Source organism: Pseudophryne corroboree, chromosome 3, assembly GCF_028390025.1.
Source record: "Pseudophryne corroboree isolate aPseCor3 chromosome 3, aPseCor3.hap2, whole genome shotgun sequence".
In the NCBI taxonomy this organism is placed as follows: Eukaryota; Metazoa; Chordata; class Amphibia; order Anura; family Myobatrachidae; genus Pseudophryne; species Pseudophryne corroboree.
In genome coordinates, this window is record NC_086446.1 from 664,099,979 (window position 1) to 664,121,860 (window position 21,882).

General features: G+C 43.0%; 1 protein-coding gene across 2 annotated transcripts in view; it reads left to right on the forward strand.

The window, feature by feature from the left end:
• Positions 1–21,882, forward strand: part of SPADH (spermadhesin family member) — a 168,558-nt gene that overhangs the window by 13,425 nt on the left and 133,251 nt on the right. Inside the window, exons 2-3 of one of the 2 annotated variants that reach the window (XM_063961877.1) lie at positions 6,431–6,496; positions 18,192–18,224. In XM_063961877.1, the coding sequence (XP_063817947.1) occupies positions 6,431–6,496; positions 18,192–18,224 (99 nt within the window). Of the gene's footprint in view, positions 1–6,430; positions 6,497–7,867; positions 8,044–18,191; positions 18,225–21,882 lie in introns of those variants that run through there. The other variant, XM_063961878.1, reaches the window with a different exon arrangement.

Sequence of the window (21,882 nt, forward strand, 5' to 3'; positions counted from 1 at the left end):
TATAATAATATTTGCCAATATTGCAGCCACTATTCACCCAATCTTCCACTTAATATGGCTAGGAAACAACCTTAGAGTCTAAATAGACATATTATAAAACAGCAGGTAATAGATCAAGGTATATAGCTTTTATGTAGATTTTACCAGTGGTGTTTGTTGGAAAGAGCAGTCCCTTTATTTCGTCAGCTGGGATGTCCTTTTAGTTGCTGAAGGGGTGTCCAAACCACTGAAGCAAGATGACATGTTAGGAGAAGGCAATCTCCTTGTAGGATCAGCTGGAATGTCCTTTACATGCTGTATAAAGTGTCCAAAAGCTGCTGAGGTGAGTAGAAATGAATTGCAAATTGAAGGTATTGATTCCCAAGAATGTGCCAAAAATCATGGATAGCCTCTTATTAGGGTGCTGGTGGCTTGCAAGCTCAACGCGTTTCACTGGTGTATAATATGTCCAGCTTCCTCAGGCGCTGTCCTGTGCTGTATATTATTTACTCCAAATAAAGGGGTTATTAATATTTAATCCAAATATTTTTTACAGGCTTTGCCATGTGTGTGTGGTGTAGGGGTACGCTCTCCTGTGCTGCATATTATTATAATAACTCCAAATGAAAGGTTTATTATCCAAATAATTTTAACAGGCTTTGCAGTGTGTGTGTGGTTTATGGGTACACTCTCCTTTGCTGCATATTATTATAATAACTCCAAATAAAAGGGTTATTATTCAATTAATTTTTACAGGCTTTGTTGTGTGTGTGTGGTTTAGGGGTACGCTCTCCTGTGCTGAATATTATTATTTATAACTCCAAATAAAAAGGTTATTATCCAATTAATTTTTACAGGCTTTGTTGTGTGTGTGTGGTTTAGGGGTACGCTCTCCTGTGCTGCATATTATTATTTATAACTCCAAATAAAAAGGTTATTATCCAAATAATTTTTGCAGGCTTTGCCCTATATGTGTGGTTTAGGAGTACTCTCTACTGTGTGACATATTGTTATATAACTTCAGAAAAATAATGGAGGACAAAAATTTGGAGGATAAAATAGGAAAAGATCAAGATCCACTTCCTCCTAGTGCTGAAGTTGCTGCCAGTAGTTATGACATAGATGATGAAATGCCATCAACGTTGTCTGCCAAGGACGATGCCCAATGTCATAGTAGAGGGCATTTAAAATCCAAAAAGCCAAAGTTCAGTAAAATTATCCAAAAAATTAATTTAAATCGCCTGAGGAGAAAGTTAAACTTGCCAATATGCCATTTACGACACGCAGTGGCAAGGAACGTCTAAGGCCCTGGCCTATGTTCATGACTAGTGGTTCAGCTTTACATGACGATGGAAGCCCTCATCCCACTAGAAAAATGAAAAGAGTTAAGCTGGCAAAAAGCATAGTAAAGAACTGTGCAGTCTAAGATGGTATCACAAATCCCCAAGGAGAGTCCAAGTGTGTCGGCGGTTGCAATGCCTGACCTTCCCAACACTGGACGGGAAGAGGTGGCTCCTTCCACCATTTGCACGCCCTCTGCAAGTGCTGGAAGGAACACACACAGTCCAGTTTCTGATATTCAAATTGAAGATGTCACTGTTGAAGTACACCAGGATGAGTATATGGGTGTTGCTGGAGCTGAGGAGGATTCTGATGGTAATGTGGTTTGTTTAAATCAGGCACCGGGGGAGACAGTTGTTGTCCATGGGAGGAATAAGCCCATTGTCATGCCTGGGCAACATACCAAAAAAGCCACATCTTCAGTGTAGAATTTTTTCTCCACAAATCTGGACAACGGGTGTCAAGCCATGTGTTGCCTTTGTCAATCCGTAATAAGTAGGGGTAAGGACGTTAACCACCTAGGAACATTCTACCTTATACGTTACCTGCAGCACATTCATCAGAAGTCATTGACAAGTTCAGAAACTTTGGGTAAGAGCGTAAGCAGTCCACTGACACCTAAATCCCTTCTTCCTCTTGTAACCGAGCTCCTGCAAGCCACACCACCAACTCCCTCAATGTCAATTTCCTCCTCAGTCAGGAGCATCAGTAGTCCTGTAGTCCATGTCACTGGCATGACTGACAAGTCCTTTCCTAACCGCGATTCCTTCGGAGGATCCTTGAGTGGTATGCCTACTGCTGGCAGGAGCCACTGCTGTTGTTGCTGCTGGGAGTCGATTGTCATCCCAGAGGGGAAGTCAGAAGACCACTTGTACAACTTCAACTAAGCAATTAACTGTCCAACAGTCCTTTGCGAGTTAGATGAAATATGACAGCAGTCATCTTGTTGCAAATCGTATAACTGAGGCCTTGACAGCTATGTTGGTGTTAGAGGTGTGTCCGGTATACGCCATTTGTGCAGGGAGATTTAGACAATTGATGTAGTGTGTCCCAGGTTCCAAATCCCATCTAAATTCCACTTCACTAGGCAGGCGATACCGAGAATGTAGAGAGATGTCAGAAAAAGTGCTCTCCGTGTCCTAAAAAATTTGGTTGTACCCACTGTCCACTTAACCACGGACATGTGGACAAGTGGAACAGGGCAGATTAAGGATTATATGACTGTGACAGCCCAATGGGTAGATGTATCGCCTTGCGCAGCAACAACAGCAGTGGCACCAGTAACAGCATCTCAGAAACGCCAGCTCGCTCAAAGGCAGGCTACGGTGTGTGTCACCGGTTTCAGTAAGAGGCACACCACCGACAACTTCTTAGAGAAAATTAGGGAAATCATCGCCCAATGGCTTACCCAACTTAGACTCTCCTGGGGATTGGTGATATCAGACAAAGCCACCAATATTGTATGGGCATTAAATCAGAGCAAATTCCAGCATGTCCCATGTTTTGCTCACACAATAAATTTGGTGATGCAGCATTTTTGGAGAAACAACAGGGCCGACAGGAGACGCTTTCGGTGGCATGAAAATTTTTGAGACACTTTCGCCATTCAGCAACTGTGTGCCGAATACTGGAGCACCTGGAAATACTCTTGAACCTGTCATGCCATCACCTGAAGCAACAGGTTGTAATGCAGTGGAACTCAATCATCTATATGCTTCAGAGGATGGAGGAGCAGGAAAAGGCCATTCAAGCCTATACACCCACCTATGACATAGGCAAAGGAGGGGGTATGCACCTGACTCAAGCACGGCGGAGATTGATTTCTGTCTTGTACAAGGTTCTCCAACCCTTTGAACTTGCCACACGTGAAGTCAGTTCAGACACTGCCAGCTTGAGTCAGGTCATTCCCCTCATCAGGCTTTTGCAGAAGCAGCTGGAGAAAGTGAAGGAGGAGCTAAGATGGAGCGATTCTGCTCAGCATGTGGGACCTGTAGATGAAGCTTTTCATTTGCTTTGCAAGGATTCAAGGCTAGTCAGTCTGTTGAAATCAGAGCACTACATTGTGGCCACCGTGCTCAATCCTAGGTTTTAAACCTACGTGGTGTCTCTCTTTCTGGTGGACACAAGTCTGCAAAGGTGAAAGCACTGTCAGCTGAAGTGGAATGTGACATGGCAACAGCTCCTTCTTCATTTTGTCCTGCAACTGGGGTTGCTAGGAAACAACTTAGATATCCGATTCCTAACCAATCAGCTGGTTGTGATGCAGGGCAGGCAGGACCAACTTTGGACATCTGGTCTGGACTGAAGGACCTGCCAACAATTTCAGACATGTCTACTGTCACTGCATATGATACTGTCACCATTGAAAGAATGGTGGAGGATTAAATCGGTGACAGCATCCAAGTAGACATTTCAGACAGTCCATACCTGTTCTGGCAGGAAAAAGAGGCAATTTGGAGGCCCCTGTACAAACTGGCTCTATTTTACCTACGTTGCCTCCCCTTTCAGTGTGTACTCCGAAAGAGTTTTTAGAGCAGCCGGTAACCTTGTAGGAGGTTACTTCCACACAATGTGGAGAAGATGATGTTCATCAAAATGAATTATCAATTCTTCCAGGAAGACCAGCCTTCAAAAAGTACAGAAGGACCTGTCATGGTTGATTCCAGCCAGGACAAATTAATACTCTGTGATGATGAGGATGTACACAACACTGAATGATGTGAGGAATTGGTCGATGAGAATGAGGACGACATCTTGCCTCTGTAGAGCCAGTTTGTGCAGGAACAGATTAATTGCCAGCTTGTTTTGTTGGGGCCCAAATGAACCAATCATTTCAGCCACAGTCTGATTACACTGGTTGTGACTTGAAGCTAATGTAGCTACTGGTAAGGTTACACACGCATATGAAATTGTGGTAGACCTGTGTATTTGAACTTGTTATCCAAATCCCTGAATCATAAGGTCACATACCTATTTGAACTTGCGTTCAGGCCTATGCGTTTGAACTTGTTATTCAAGCACTTAACCATAAGGCTTAATCTAACTTTCAGCTGTGTACCCCACCGGTGTGTGTTTTTTTCAAGTATCCAGAATACGTAATTGTCATTTCATTGATACACTAACAGTATTTATCAAGCACTAGAGACATACCCCTGATGAAGTCTTAGAGTAAGACGAAACGCGTCGGGTTATTTGTTCATAAACATCAAATCTCCGAATTGTCAAAGGAGAAGGAGGAATCTATCAAAGTTATTTCAACTGGTCCTCTGTACTATATGGTGTTATCTGCAAGAAGAGATACTATACCATTTTGTATCATTGCTTTTATGTTGTAATAAATTTTACATGGAACATGTTAAATGTGGTTTTATGCTCACGAATTAGGAGTAAATATCTTAGGGAGACTGCTGTTTTTCCCCATTGAATATTGGGTGGAAAAACAACCCAAGTGCGCCCATTCCTCTACTGGCACATATTTGAATCTTTTTAGTCCCTCCTAACAAGGGACTTAGTGGAATTTGACAGCCTTAACCCAATCCTTTCTCACTTTCTGTTTAATAGCGCAAAAGGGAGAGTATCTGTTTTGTATATATATATATATATATATATATATATATCCACCTTCTTAAACCTATGGACAATAGAGGAAAGGTATTCAGCTTGATAGAGTCCACAGAAGTGGATGAAATGCATTGCTTATTTACTGGGCTGTGGGCTAATCACTGTGAATACGTCACCTTACATATGCTTAGTGAGGAGCATGGAACTCGGCACCTAACCTGCTGTACACCTCGTACTCATTATCATGCTGGACACAGAAGCTGATGACATCTCATAACCACTAGTCACTAGTGACTTGTTTGGCTAGGAATGGAGTGCAATTACCAGCACTGTTATAGTATCAAATACTGCGTCACTTCTAAAATATACCATCAGCCACACTACAAGCTTATACAGGTTGAGTATCCCTTATCCGAAATGCTTGGGACCAGAGGAATTTTGGATATGGGATTTTTCCGTATTTTGGAATAATTGCATACCATAATGAGATATCATGGTGATGGGACCTAAATCTAAGCACAGAATTCATTTATGTTTCATATACACCTTATACACACAGCCTGAAGGTCATTTAATACAATATTTTTAATAACTTGTGTATTAAACAAAGTTTGTGTACATTTAGCCATCAAGAAACAAAGGTTTCAGTATTTCACTCTCACTCAAAAAAGTCCGTATTTCGGAATATTTGGATATGGGATACTCAACATGTATTTGCACTTTAAAAGTTCTTATTGCAATAATATTACATAAACTTAGCTAGTAACTGTGGGCCTGATTCAGAGATGGATGGAAATGCAAACTGCTTGCATTCCGATTTGAAAGAAGGAGGAACATGCAGGAGACATCTCGGTAGACGAGATGACTCCTGCATGTAGCTGTGATCTTAGCATTGTTACTGACGTGGCAAGCTGGGATCCAACATTGCGATCAATAGCGAAGGGAGGTCTGTGATGCCAGGAAGTCTATGTGGTGACACATAGACCCTTGGCTCTCTTCTCTCCCAGAAACCGGGGGACACGCCCCCATTTCCATGAACACACGCCGAAACAAACAAATGCCCCCCTCTCAACTGTACCAACCTAAATCAATGTCAGTTGTTCCTTTTTTAACCTCTTCAGGGACACATTAATATGTTACAAAAATAAGTTTATGTATATTTAATTTTATTTTTAACTGTGTTGCCTATAAACAAATTTAAGAAATTAATATAATCACCAATGTTCACAAACATATAGCTTGAAAAGTAAAAAAGTAATGCATTTAAAAATAGCCATAAATAAAGAAATGTACACATACTGTAAGTGGCAGTATCCCTGAAGAGGTTAAGTTTGTATTTGGAAATCTTGTAAATCTTTTCAATCAAATGACTTGTGACACCCTAGCAGAGTGCTAATGTGTGCAATGTGCAACCAACAACCAATAAACATTATTTGTGTAGGCAAGGCCATTAGCACATAAAGGATGTATGTTTAATATTCTTTATGATGCATATTCTGCAAAAGGTACATGTATTACAAACCATTAAACAGCATTTGTTTTTCTTCAGCAGGTGCACCAAAGAGAACAGCTCCAGCAAAAAGGCAGCGCACTCAAATGGGTGCGCAGGAGGCTGGTGGGTATAAAATAAATATAATAGTCAGTCTGGAACACCTTACTGTAATAAAAACAAACAAAAAAATGGGTATGGGACTCAGGATTGACAGTGTCTTGGTCGACACCCATTAGGTCGACACCTATTGGTCGACAGTGGCTAGGTCGACACTAGAAATTGGTCGACACATCCATTAGGTCGACATGAACAATGTCGACATACGTTTTTCATATTTCTTTAGTATTGCTTTCTTCGTAAAGTGACCGGGAACCCCAATTAGTGCATCGTGTCCCCTCACACGGTTCACTTCGGTCGCCATGCTTCGGGCAAGGTGCCTCACTGTGATCGGAACAGGTTGCCGTTCCAAATTGAAGTCCACGTGGATTGTAAAGTATGAAAAAGGTCAAAAATAAAAATGTGAAAAACGCATGTCGACCTTTTGCATGTCGACCAAATGGTTGCGTCGACATATTTCTAGTGTCGACCTATTCACTGTCGACCAATGGGTGTCGGCCTAAGTGGTGTCGACCCAGAGTCCGTACACCCAGAAAAATAACAAAGACAAAACAGCTGAAGACAGAGAGAAATCAATCGAAAAATACAGTCACCAGATCAAAATTACTCAAAAACCAACACTCATGACGCATATCTCTATCCTATTAACCATTTCTACTAATTTGAGCACTGGGGGTTATTCAGGTTTGTTAGCAAACCAAAAAAGGTAGCTTTTTGGCAAAACCCTGTTGCATTGCAGGTGGGGCAGATGTAACATGTGCAGAGAGGTTTAGATTTGGGTGGGTTATATTGTTTCTGTGCATAGTAAGTACTGTCTGCTTTTCACACTACAATTTAGATTTCAGTTTGAAGTTGAACACACCACACCAAAATCTAACTCTCTCTGCACATGTTACATCGGTCACACCTGCAGTGCAACATGGTTTTGCCCAATTGTTATCTTTTTGGGTTTGCTAACAAACCTGAATAAAGCCCACAGACCCTGGTTTATAGATGGTCGATAATGCAAATTCACCACTGTTATGCTTGAACCAACAAGGGGTAAAGAAGTCCCCATGCTTTCAATAAGTTTAAGGGAGCATTTTCCATATGTTAAAAATCACCGCAAATCTTTGATAATCGCCGTTGATACTCTTGCTAAGCCTCAACATTGATGGCTAATACTGTACATACAACAATTTTGAGTTGAAAGTCGCCAGGAAAAAGACAACCTATTACATTGCCCCCATGACAGGAGATGAAGCACAGTTGTAGTGATGAAATTCTATTGCTTATATCCCTTATTCCTTAAAAGAGGAAGTTTATAGATGAAAGATAAGCATTTTGTAAAAATATGCTTGACTTTTTTTTTTTTTTTACCTAAAAGGAGTGCCCGAGGGGGAGGTAGGGTCAGACGGGGATTGGTGCTCAGGCTGCCCAGTACTCTGCTACCTTACCTGCTAAAATATTTGCATCCAACCCCTGTGTGGTCATACAGTCATTAGCCAGCATGGATTCAGTGGCTCTAGTACTCTGCCTTGTGCTTCTAACATTGCCTCCTCCCTTTACTACAGGTAAGAGTGGGACCATTTGCCCAATAGCATCAGTACCTGCATAAGGATTTTTTTTGTAAAAAAATATATAGGTATAAATCTAAAAATATTGCAGATATTTATTGATTCATAAGCAAGACAGGGCTGGCAGATTTGGATGAATCATCTATTAGAAATTTCCAAGGGGTCTATTATTGTAGCAGTGAAAAGGGTATAGAAGTGAGCTAGTGGAGACGTTGCCCATAGCAACCAATTAACTGCTACGTATACTTTTATAGAATGCACTTTATAAATGCTGATTGGTTGCCATGGGCAACTTCTCTACTGGCTTTCTTCTCCACTCTTTTCACTGCTTCATGAATAGACCACCAATCACTTCTACATTTTAACTTCCCAATAAGTTTTGTAGTTTGATTCTTTGTGACTGATACTGTATATACACTATTTTATAAATTATATGTTCGCTTTTTTCTCAGGCGTCATCTGGGTTTCTCTCCTTAGGGTATATTAGAAGTTGAGATGTTGGCCATAGCAACCAATCAGATTCTTGCTATTATCTTCTACAATGTGCTTGATAAATGATAAGTGGAATCTGATTGGTTACTATGGGCAACATCTCCACTTCTAAAATACCTACACTTTAGTAAATATACCCCTCTCTGTTTTACTCTCTTTGCTCTTCTCTATCTTTTGCCATCTCTTCTCCAGCCGTTTTTGCTTTCTCTCTATTCACTCATATTCCATCTCACAAATTCCATCTCAATCTTTCCGCACTGTCTCTTGCCCATCTCGTTTTCCTTCTGGTACTTTTTTCCTCTTTCTTTCTCCTTTTTATATTTACCCACTGTTGTCTTCTCTGTATGCTCTTTATACAGTAAATTCCACATAGCAAAGTGGTGATCTTCATTATTTGATTAGAGATGTCATGTAGTTCCCACCTGACCAGTGGTGGATTATCTGCCTCCTAGTATGATCTGCTTTTTTTTTTTTAAGAGGAACTTGTGCAAATTGTTTGAGGACCAATTAAATAAGATTACTATTACATACAGAATAGGCTTTAAATCTGAATACGTTACAGCAATCATTTTTCAGAAAGAATTGGTAATTGGTGGCACTCACCTATAATATGCCATTGGCATTGGGCTCAGGGATTAAGGGCCCGATTCAGGTTGGATCGCAATAAGCGATCTAACCACAAAAATTATGAAAAGGATGTGGACACATTGCGTAGCGCCCGTCTTGCACATGCTCCCGCATTTTCTGCTTGGTGCCCACAGAAAATGCAAATGCCTGTCAATCAGGCAGAGGCATTCGCAGGGCGAGGGGCGGCAACGCTCCATTTCCTAGGCGGAGACAGATCATTGCAGGGGCGTGTCATCAAAACGGGGGGCATGGTGGCGCGAACAGGGCATGGCTGGGTAGAAAATGATGGGTGGAAGGAAGATCAAAGGCGCTGCTATACAAATAACGAGAAAAATGAAGGAAGGTGTGATATACTGTACTTGCAAACTTCGTGGACCTTCGTTAATCTCTTTCTATTACTCCAATGATTACCAGATGTTTACATGCAATATAAACAAAAATAAACAACAAATGTGTAATATTGTCTATGATGAGTCCAATTTTTTGTGAATTCTCCGATGAAACAGAGCCCTATATTGTGGAGGTTTTCTTGATAGAAGATAAGGATAGTTTCTCACCACCACTTCACAAACATAGGTAAACGTACCAAAACTCACTTAGAGTAAAATATCACCATACACATAAAGGTTTCTTTTATACTTCTTAACATGTGAGGCAGGTTCTATTCAATGAAACGTACCACACTCACGTTTTCAGCAGATGGTATTCCACACGTAGCGGTTTCTTTAAACAGATGAATCACTCTTCTCTTCCAAAAATAATTAATTTATTGGTGCGTAATACAATTTATAAAAAACAACTAGATAAAATTTCCTTATTCAATTCCCCAAAAAATCCAGGGTAGAACAAATGTGTGTCAGAATGGAATAAGACAGTCACAAGTGAATTCCGGACTTACACTTGCGAACACAAATGTTGCATATTACCTTGGATTGGTATGAATATAGGAGGATTAAAATAAGCACTGTCTGGTATCACCAACGCCGTTTCGACATAAAGTCTTTATCAAGGTAGATGCTCAGACAGTGAATGGCAACCATATTTATACCAATTAACAGGAAATAGACATGCATCATGGGTAACTTGGATAAAACATGCATGGCTGGGGCATGATCGTGGCCGGTGCGTGATGTCACACGCGGCTGCCGTGATCAGAAAGATGCAAAGCTGCACTGGCAGGAGGCAACCCTAATTTCTACGATCAAGCAGAAATTGCGATGCGATCGCAATTTCTGATTGATCGGGGTGGGGGGGGGGGGAGCAGAGGTCAGCATGCTGGGCAGCCTTGCCCTGTGATGAACGGCACCCCACATGCGTTTACAAGGACTGCAAATTCTGCTACTTGCAAAATTCGCAATCCAACCGGAATTAGGCCCTCAGTATGAATTACCAGCCGCCGTGATGCTGGCCGTCAGTATACAGACAGCGGAATTCTGGCAGTATACCAACAGTGATGCGAGTGCTAGAGAGCCCCTTGCGGGCTCGCTGCGCTTGCCACAGTTATATTCTTCCTCTATGGGTGTAGTGAACACCCACAGAGGGAGAATAGCCTGTGGCGGCGGTATTCCGGCGGCGGGATTTCACCTCTAGTCGGTATTCCGGCATTGACATTTTGACTGCCGGGATCCTGACTACCGGTATTTTAAACACTTTCCCTGCTAAGCTGCTCTTACTCTTTTTAATAAATGCTCACACAGTATAGTGGTCAATGCATATTTGGAAGTAAATGGGACATAAAAGAAAAGTCCTTTGAAACTGGTTGATGTTGTGGGATAGTAGCTGTGACTATGGGGTCTATTTACTAAGCCTTGCATGGAGATAAAGTCACTGGAGATAAAGTACCAGCCAATCGGCTCCTAACTGCCATGTCACAGGCTGTGTTTGAAAAATGACAGTTAGGAGCCGATTGGCTGGTACTTTATCTCCAGCAACTTTGGTGGTCATTCCGAGTTGATCGCACGTAGCAACTTTTTGCTTCTCGTGCGATCAACTTGACGCCACCTATGGGGGAGTGTATTTTAGCATAGCAGGGCTGCGATCGCTTGTGCAGCCCTACTATGCTAAAAAAGTTTCCTGCAAAACCAGACCAGGGTCAGACCTACTTACCCTGTGCGACAGATCCAGCGACGAAGGTCCCGGGATTGACGTCAGACATCCGCCCTCCAAACACTTGGACACGCCTGCGTTCGGATCTCCACGCCCGGAAAACAGTGAGTAGACGCCCCGGAACGCCTCCTCCCTGTCAATATTTTTGCGATCACGCTAGCGATCACTTTCTTTTTTGTTTTGGCTGCTGCTTGGAGAGAGATAAATTGGGGAGAAATAATGTACTAAATAATCATTTTTCAAACACAGCCTGTGACATGGCAGTTAGGAGCTGATTGGCTGGTACTTTATCTCCATGCACTTTATCTCCATCCAAGGCTTAGTACATAGACCCCTTAATCTTCTTCTCTATACCATCTGATACTCTGGTAACTGCTTGGTCTTTCTTTAGGAAGTTACTATTGCAATCTGCCTAGTACTTTGGATTCTCCCACTCTCTCCCTTCCTTGTCTCTGATTTGTTGCCTCCTGAGGTTTTTCCTATCACTCCTTGCTTATTTTACTATAACCCAGTGGCGGACCTTGCGGCGGTGCAGCCGGTGCATTGCACCGAGGTCCGCCATTATTTAGGGGCCCACAGCTGTCAGGTTTATAATGAGTCACACAGACTCATTAAGCCGCCGTGCTGCTCTGTGGGATTCCGGTGATGTAGAGGAGTAGGGATGAGTTCCAGCTGGTGGAGGTCAGGAGGAGGGGCAATGAGGGCTTCCGCGTGTCATCTCACCCCCCACCTCCTATCTGCCTCATGAGCAGGGTTGGACTGGCCCACAGGGGTAACCCCCGGTGGGCCCCACTACCTCGGGGCTCACCTCCTCCTCTAGGGATCAGGTCCCAGGCTGTGCACCTGAATTATATATTATAAATATGTTACCTTATACTGCACAGGACTATGGTGTATTCTTGTTATTATCATGCATACACTAGCAGTGTTTACTGTATATATTTATTTATCAAGGGGACAAGTCCATGCACTCTGAGATGATTAGGCAAACCAATGTAGTGGCTGGCCACAACCCCTTTGGACACTGGCTACACCCCTAAACATGGGCCCCTACTCCGGCATTCCCCGGTGGGCCCTTCATGACCCAGTCCAACACTGCTCATGAGTGACACTGACTTCATGAGGGCTGATGAGGATGCAGTGCTGGCGGGATGATGATTGTGGCCAGAGGGTAGATAGTAGGAACAGCCTTGCCCCTGCCTGCAGAACCAGCGGAAGTGGCCCCTGAAGTAAGTAAATAATTCTGAAACCTCTCTACCAGTGCAGCCCTGGGAGGGAGTTCCGCTCTGTCCCAGCTAAAGCAGGCTGTATTCCAATTGTCACTGTCACACATGCAGCAGCAGCACACACACACACGCACACACACACACACACACACACACACACACACACACACACACACACACACACACACACACACAGTGTGTGACTAAGGCAGCTAAAGAGCAGACATGCTGCTGCCCCACTCAGATGCCAATCACATTTGTAAAGGTAAAGGTGGCCCCCAGGCAGTGGCGTATCTACCCATTGGCCAGGATGGCACTTGCCAGGGGTGGCAGGCAAGGAGGGAGCACCGCCTGGTGGTGCCACCCGCGGCCAAAGGGTAGAAAAGTAGTACTGTCAGACTGTACCTGGTGAGAGTATGTTACTACTGGAGTGGCGCCGGTGTCCGTTAGCCCACATTTGTAATCCGACTCAAAATAAACTACAGCTCACAGTAGCCCTTGTTGCTGGGAGCTCCCGGCAGCATGTGCTGCTGGGAACTGTAGTTTATTTTGAGTCTGATTACAAGTGCAGTTCTGCCGTATACTAGTCTGATCACTAGTGCAGTGCAGTGCAGTGCTGATGGACACTGGTGCTGTGCCGGCAGTAACAGAGTCTCACCAGGTACACTGCAATTGTTATATAGCACAGTGCTATAGATCTATTTGTTGTTGAAGATAATAAAAAAGTGTCAGTGTTTGGGAGAAGGGACTGTAGTACCTGGAAAACTACACGATTTTCATCCATGTTAGATGTAGGTAAGTAGTAAGTAAGTGAAAACTTTAACTTGTTGAGTGCAATAAAGAAAATACTGATATTAACCATTTCAAGGCCATGTATAAGGAAATGTATATCAGTTAATTGTATAATTGATAATTTTATCTTGGAAGTGATGGCACCCTGATGTTTTTTCTAACAGGAAGCATTTCTACCATCCACGTAATGGTGTTTGGTTAATGGCTGGATCCATTTGAGGCTCATCTCACAGCATCTCATTAGCATTTCATTCGGGATGCAGTAAAGATGCCGGCATTTGGCATCCTGGCGGTTGGAAAGCTGACGCCAGCATTCCGAAACTGCTCGGATTGCTGATGCTGGCATCCCAACATAGATAGCGATGCAGAATGCCAAATTCCAGATCGAGTTGGTGCCAAAGTCTCCACTGGTAAGCTGAGTGGGAGAGTTAGAGTTAGGCTGCAGGGAGGGAGATTAGGAAGGATGGGTTAGAGTTAGGCACCACTGAATAGGCTGGGGGGGGTTAGAGTCAGGCTGTGGGAAAGGTGGGTTATTGGCGAGGGATGGTGGGACGTGAATACGAGACATTACTTTGCAGTGTAATGTGAATAAAGGACACTACTGTGTGGCATAATTTGAATTGGAAGTACTATTGTGTCCACGCCCTTCCCCCACAAGACCATGCCCCATTTCCAATACTCACACCTTATTTCAAATTTGTGTAGGGGAGGCGCCAGCCCCTTACTTTGCCATGGGCGCTCGGACCCCTAGATACACCACTGCCCCTAGGGTTAGGCTGCGTTGGGGGCAGGGGTTAGGGTTAGGCTGCAGGGAGGGAGGGTTAAGGTTAGACACCACCGGGGGGAGGTTAGGGTTAGGCACTAAGTGGGAGGTTAGGGTTAGGCTGCAGGAAGGGAAGTTAGGTGGTAGCGGATAGAGTATAACATACTTACTGTACCTCACCCCTGTTGGGATTTATAAAATCGAGATGCCAGCATCGGTATTGTGACCACCAGCATCCCATCCGCTAGTCAAACATACTGAACCCATATATAACTGTCCATCTGGCAATTCTGGTGTCAGGTCTGTAACTGTGTCCGGAGGAGGCACTAGTGGGTCAGTGGTGGTGCAGTGGAGGAAAGGAGGAGGCTGTAGAAGATTCCTTCGCATGTGCGCAATTATATTTATTTAGCACACAGATGTATGAACAGTCACTGAAGCACAATAACAATACTGATGGTTTGAGCAGAGAAGCTGACAGAGGTATAATAACAGTCACAGGTGATGATCTGTAAACCAGTGAAATTAATAACAGTGATGACCGGCATGGAAGCCGATGGCAAACATTGATGGTCGACTTGGAAGTCGATGGTAACAGGATCAAATATGCAGACAATAGTAATGCAGCTGATGACAGTGAACACAGGAAATAGTAAGTCCGGAGATTGGTCTGAAAACCAACAGCAAGAAATTCACACAGTCTGTATATATTCACAAGTCCACAAAGCCAAGCAAAGCCAAAGCAGGAGACAGTTTGTAAATTGCAAGCTGGTTGTTTTTAAGTGCCAGATGGAATAGCACAGTACTGAATGCAGATAAACAACACACAGGTGAGAATGGTAAGTAGCACCTGGAGAGAGTCTCTTACTGCATGCAGAGGTGAAAGCTGACTGTGGAAGGAGTTGTAGCAGAGCAGGAATGATGGAGCCTGTAGTACCACGGAGACACTGGGGCAAGGAAATCACTGGAGACAGGAGACTGGAGCCAGGAGACGCTGTACACTGGATGTGACGCGTTGTTCAAGGCGATAAGACTGAGCCGATGTTCTGGATTTATACCCCTTGGTCAGCAGGCATTGGATGCTTGAATCACGTGTATGGACACAGCGCATGATTGGGTGTTTGCAGGTCAGCTGACCGCGAGTGTCATGGCGTTGCCTATGCTGCACAGATGGTGGGTACACACTAGATGGACTTCAAGGGTACACAATGACAATAGTCACCGTGCCCGCAGACAGTGCATTCATGCAGCCACAGACTGGGGCCGTGACCTCCGGAGGCCTGCACACCAGCGCGCTGGTAAGTGAGATGCCACTGAACGCCGACTCCTGACATCTGGCAAATGCCAGAGAGGTCGATGGCTTGATGGGTCTGCCCGGCTGTCTGTAGGCTTGGCCAAGCAGCTTCACCTTCTGGTGCTTTGTCCACCTGGCATGTTTACAAAGGGGTGACAGGAGGCCATGCCCCCTTGTAGCATTGCCATGTCCCCTTTTCCCTGTGCACAGAAAGAATTCAGGGGCCTATTTTAAGCTCAAGTCCATCCCTATATGCATATAAATTATGTTATGTGTAACATTAATAAAAACAAGAAAGGTAATCAATAAGCCAACCATTAATATATATCTGCTATAGCTGAATAAGCATGTTATGCATAACACTAATATCTAAATTGTACATAACAGTATTATGTGCTGCTCTTCATGTTTTACATTGGGCAGAATGATTTACTGGCGTATTTATAATGGGTGCAGTGTCCATGGGGGAGGGAGGTGTACACTGCATACGCTGCACCCAGTTCTTTAATACTCACCTCTTCTGAGTACCCGGTCGGTGGCAGCAAGAGCACAAATCATCATTGGGAATTTACGATTTTCCTAGCATTTTGTTGCCCATATGTAGTATTGAAATCGCATGTGCAATAGGCATGATACCGAAGGACTGGCGAATAGCAGAGGTAGTCCCAATATTTCAAAAGGCAATTAAATGTCATACCGGTAACTATAGACCAGTAAGTTTGATATCTATAGTGGGGAAAGTACTAGAAGATATAGTAAGGGATAGCATACAGGATTACTTGTAAAACTTCAAGGTTATTAATATCAACCAGCATGGTTTTGTGAGGGATAAGTAATGTCAAACTAACTTAATTAGCTTCTATGAGAAAGTGAGCGAAAATATTGATCAGGTAAAGGCAGTGGATGTGGTCTATTTAGATTTTGCAAAAGCCTTCGACACAGTGGCACACATAAGACTGATTTTCAAATTAAGAGGTCTATTTACTAAGTCTTAGATGGAGATAAAGTGCATGGAGATAAAGTACCAGCCAACCAGCTCCTAACTGTCATTTTTCAAACCCAGCCTGTGACATGGTAGTTAGAAGCTGATTATCTGGTACTTTATCTTCGCCCACTTTATCTCTGTTCAAGGCTTAGTAAATAGACCAGTAAGAGAGCTTGGTCTAGGAAACACTATTTGTACTTGGGTAACTAATTTGCTGGATAATAGGAAACATCAAGTGGTGGTTAATAGGATGTTTTTCACTGGGCCCAATACTCAGTGGAATACCGCAAGGGTACATACTCGGGACACTACTGTTTAACATATTTATTAATAACCTAGGAGAAGGTCCGGAAAACACAGTTTCAATTTTTGCAGATGACACTAAACTGTTTAGAAGAGTTAATTCAGATAAGGATCTTGAGTCTCTACAGACTTATTTAAATTGGAAGTTTGGGCAGATAATTGGAGAATGAGGTTCAATATAGAAAAATGTAAAGTTATGCACTTTGGGACTAAAAACAATCATGCAACCTATAAACTAAATGTGGAAAATGTTTACGGAAACGGTAGTTGGAAAAGATTTGGGGGTGCTCATTGATAATAAACGTAGTAGCAGTACACAATGTCATAGTGCAGCATCAAAAGCAAATTAGGTGTTAGCATGAATAAAGCGGGGAATTGAGTTAAGGGATGAGAGTGAAATCCTGTCATTGTACAAATCATTGGCATGGGCAAACCTTGAATATTGTGTTCAGTTCTGGGCACCGCTCCACAAAAAAGACATCTTAGAACTTGAAAGGGTTTAGAGGTGAGCCACCAAATTGATAAAAGGGTTAGAGGCACTGGATTATGAGGAAAGGCTTACTAGGTTTGATATGTTCACACTCGAGAAAAGACGGCTAATAGAAGACATTATTAATATTTACAAATATATAAAGGGACAATACAAGGATCTATCAGAAGATTTGTTTATTGAGAGACCTCTACACAGGACACCCTCTGAGGTTAGAGGAGAAAAAATGTCATACCCAACGAAGGAAAGGGTTCTTCACAGTAAGGGCATTAAGGATTTGGAATTTACTGCCTGAGAAGGTAGTAATGGTCGACTCAATATGTTTAAAAATGGATTAGATAAATTCCTAACTGAAAGAAATATTCAAGGATATAGCCTTTAAAGTGAGTGCATTTTAGAAAAAGCATGATTTATAGTGTTAGTTAGACTTAATAACTTAACTTCATCTGGGTCAGTATAGTTAAAATAGTGTTAAATACAGATTAGTGTAAGAGTTATAATACAGGTTGAACTAGTTGGACATTTTGTCTTTTTTCAACCTCAATAACTATGTTACTATATATTAGAGTCTTAGCACCTAGTAGGGAATAAAGTTTGTTGGCACTGTGTAGGCATGTGTAGATACGCCCCTGTAGATCAGCAGCCACCTGGTGAAGAGGTATCCAGCCTCTTCTGTATAGTAAACACTAGAAATAAAAAATATACCAGGTAGGCGCTCACAACCACAGAAGCGATATTTTTGTTAAAATAACAATTTTAATATATATATATATATATATGTATTAAAATTGTTATCTTAGCATCTAGGAAGGAGCCTGGGCAAAGACCTCATCCTCTCTTAAAACGCCCCTGGAATGATTATAGTGTAAAATTCTGATACTGAAAATATCAATCATATCCCTGTGCTGGCATCTGCACACACATTTCTGTAACCAAAGCCCTTCTTGATTAAAATTAAATCACACTAAATGAATGCTGATTGAAGCCATCTCATTTTCAGAATTGACTAATTACTGTACTGAAAGTAATTTTTGAATAATATTTACAATGTTTATCTGTTTTCTCATCAGGGTTCACAACTACTTCTGAAGGAGCTTTTACTCGTATGTATATATTTTTGTTGTCTATTTTAAGAGGAACGTGGAATTAATGATGTCTGCTTATTGTTGTGTGATAATTGCTGTCTATATATGTAAATCATGTACCATGTTATTCAATAGCCACACTAGCTTCTCTGAAAACAGTAATACAGAAACACTACATCAGTCTACAGCAGTGGTGCAAATAGAGGAAATGTGTTGGTGGAACTCTGTGTGCCTTTCGAAGGTGTGTGTGCAAAATAAATGCATATGTGGGAATAGCCACTCAAAATGGGTCCATGTCAGCATTAGAGATGAGCGGGTTCGGTTTCTCTGAATCCGAACCCGCCAGAACTTCATGTTTTTTTTCACGGGTCCGAGCGACTCGGATCTTCCCGCCTTGCTCGGTTAACCCGAGCGCGCCCGAACGTCATCATGACGCTGTCGGATTCTCGCGAGGCTCGGATTCTATCGCGAGACTCGGATTCTATATAAGGAGCCGCGCGTCGCCGCCATTTTCACACGTGCATTGAGATTGATAGGGAGAGGACGTGGCTGGCGTCCTCTCCGTTTAGAATAGATTAGAGAGACACTTGATTTACTAATTTTGGGGAGCATTAGGAGTACTCAGTACAGTGCAGAGTTTTGCTGATAGTGACCACCAGTTTTATTTATAATCCGTTCTCTGCCTGAAAAAAGCGATACACAGCACACAGTGACTCAGTCACATACCATATCTGTGTGCACTGCTCAGGCTCAGGCCAGTGTGCTGCATCATCTATTATCATAATATCTATATATAATATTATATATATCTGTCTGACTGCTCAGCTCACACAGCTTATAATTGTGGGGGAGACTGGGGAGCACTACTGCAGTGCCAGTTATAGGTTATAGCAGGAGCCAGGAGTACATAATATATTATATAGTGAGTAACCACCAGACACACAGTGCAGTTTATTTAATATATCCGTTCTCTGCCTGAAAAAAGCGATACACACAGTGACTCAGTCAGTCACATACCATATCTGTGTGCACTGCTCAGGCTCAGGCCAGTGTGCTGCATCATCTATATATATTATATATCTGTCTGACTGCTCAGCTCACACAGCTTATAATTGTGGGGGAGACTGGGGAGCACTACTGCAGTGCCAGTTATAGGTTATAGCAGGAGCCAGGAGTACATAATATTATATTAAAATTAAACAGTGCACACTTTTGCTGCAGGAGTGCCACTGCCAGTGTGACTAGTGACCAGTGACCTGACCACCAGTATATATAATATTAGTAGTATACTATCTCTTTATCAACCAGTCTATATTAGCAGCAGACACAGTACAGTGCGGTAGTTCACGGCTGTGGCTACCTCTGTGTCGGCACTCGGCAGCCCGTCCATAATTGTATATACCACCTAACCGTGGTTTTTTTTTCTTTCTTTATACATACATACTAGTTACGAGTATACTATCTCTTTATCAACCAGTCTATATTAGCAGCAGACACAGTACAGTGCGGTAGTTCACGGCTGTGGCTACCTCTGTGTCGGCACTCGGCAGCCCGTCCATAATTGTATATACCACCTAACCGTGGTTTTTTTTTCTTTCTTTATACATACATACTAGTTACGAGTATACTATCTCTTTATCAACCAGTCTATATATTAGCAGCAGACACAGTACAGTGCGGTAGTTCACGGCTGTGGCTACCTCTGTGTCGGCACTCGGCAGCCCGTCCATAATTGTATATACCACCTAACCGTGGTTTTTTTTTCTTTCTTTATACATACATACTAGTTACGAGTATACTATCTCTTTATCAACCAGTCTATATTAGCAGCAGACACAGTACAGTGCGGTAGTTCACGGCTGTGGCTACCTCTGTGTCGGCACTCGGCAGCCCGTCCATAATTGTATATACCACCTAACCGTGGTTTTTTTTTCTTTCTTTATACATACATACTAGTTACGAGTATACTATCTCTTTATCAACCAGTCTATATATTAGCAGCAGACACAGTACAGTGCGGTAGTTCACGGCTGTGGCTACCTCTGTGTCGGCACTCGGCAGCCCGTCCATAATTGTATATACCACCTAACCGTGGTTTTTTTTTCTTTCTTTATACATACATACTAGTTACGAGTATACTATCTCTTTATCAACCAGTCTATATTAGCAGCAGACACAGTACAGTGCGGTAGTTCACGGCTGTGGCTACCTCTGTGTCGGCACTCGGCAGCCCGTCCATAATTGTATATACCACCTAACCGTGGTTTTTTTTTCTTTCTTTATACATACATACTAGTTACGAGTATACTATCTCTTTATCAACCAGTCTATATATTAGCAGCAGACACAGTACAGTGCGGTAGTTCACGGCTGTGGCTACCTCTGTGTCGGCACTCGGCAGCCCGTCCATAATTGTATATACCACCTAACCGTGGTTTTTTTTTCTTTCTTTATACATACATACTAGTTACGAGTATACTATCTCTTTATCAACCAGTCTATATATTAGCAGCAGACACAGTACAGTGCGGTAGTTCACGGCTGTGGCTACCTCTGTGTCGGCACTCGGCAGCCCGTCCATAATTGTATACTAGTATCCAATCCATCCATCTCCATTGTTTACCTGAGGTGCCTTTTAGTTGTGCCTATTAAAATATGGAGAACAAAAATGTTGAGGTTCCAAAATTAGGGAAAGATCAAGATCCACTTCCACCTCGTGCTGAAGCTGCTGCCACTAGTCATGGCCGAGACGATAAAATGCCAGCAACGTCGTCTGCCAAGGCCGATGCCCAATGTCATAGTACAGAGCATGTCAAATCCAAAACACCAAATATCAGTAAAAAAAGGACTCCAAAACCTAAAATAAAATTGTCGGAGGAGAAGCGTAAACTTGCCAATATGCCATTTACCACACGGAGTGGCAAGGAACGGCTGAGGCCCTGGCCTATGTTCATGGCTAGTGGTTCAGCTTCACATGAGGATGGAAGCACTCAGCCTCTCGCTAGAAAAATGAAAAGACTCAAGCTGGCAAAAGCAGCACAGCAAAGAACTGTGCATTCTTCGAAATCCCAAATCCACAAGGAGAGTCCAATTGTGTCGGTTGCGATGCCTGACCTTCCCAACACTGGACGTGAAGAGCATGCGCCTTCCACCATTTGCACGCCCCCTGCAAGTGCTGGAAGGAGCACCCGCAGTCCAGTTCCTGATAGTCAGATTGAAGATGTCAGTGTTGAAGTACACCAGGATGAGGAGGATATGGGTGTTGCTGGCGCTGGGGAGGAAATTGACCAGGAGGATTCTGATGGTGAGGTGGTTTGTTTAAGTCAGGCACCCGGGGAGACACCTGTTGTCCGTGGGAGGAATATGGCCGTTGACATGCCAGGTGAAAATACCAAAAAAATCAGCTCTTCGGTGTGGAGGTATTTCACCAGAAATGCGGACAACAGGTGTCAAGCCGTGTGTTCCCTTTGTCAAGCTGTAATAAGTAGGGGTAAGGACGTTAACCACCTCGGAACATCCTCCCTTATACGTCACCTGCAGCGCATTCATAATAAGTCAGTGACAAGTTCAAAAACTTTGGGTGACAGCGGAAGCAGTCCACTGACCAGTAAATCCCTTCCTCTTGTAACCAAGCTCACGCAAACCACCCCACCAACTCCCTCAGTGTCAATTTCCT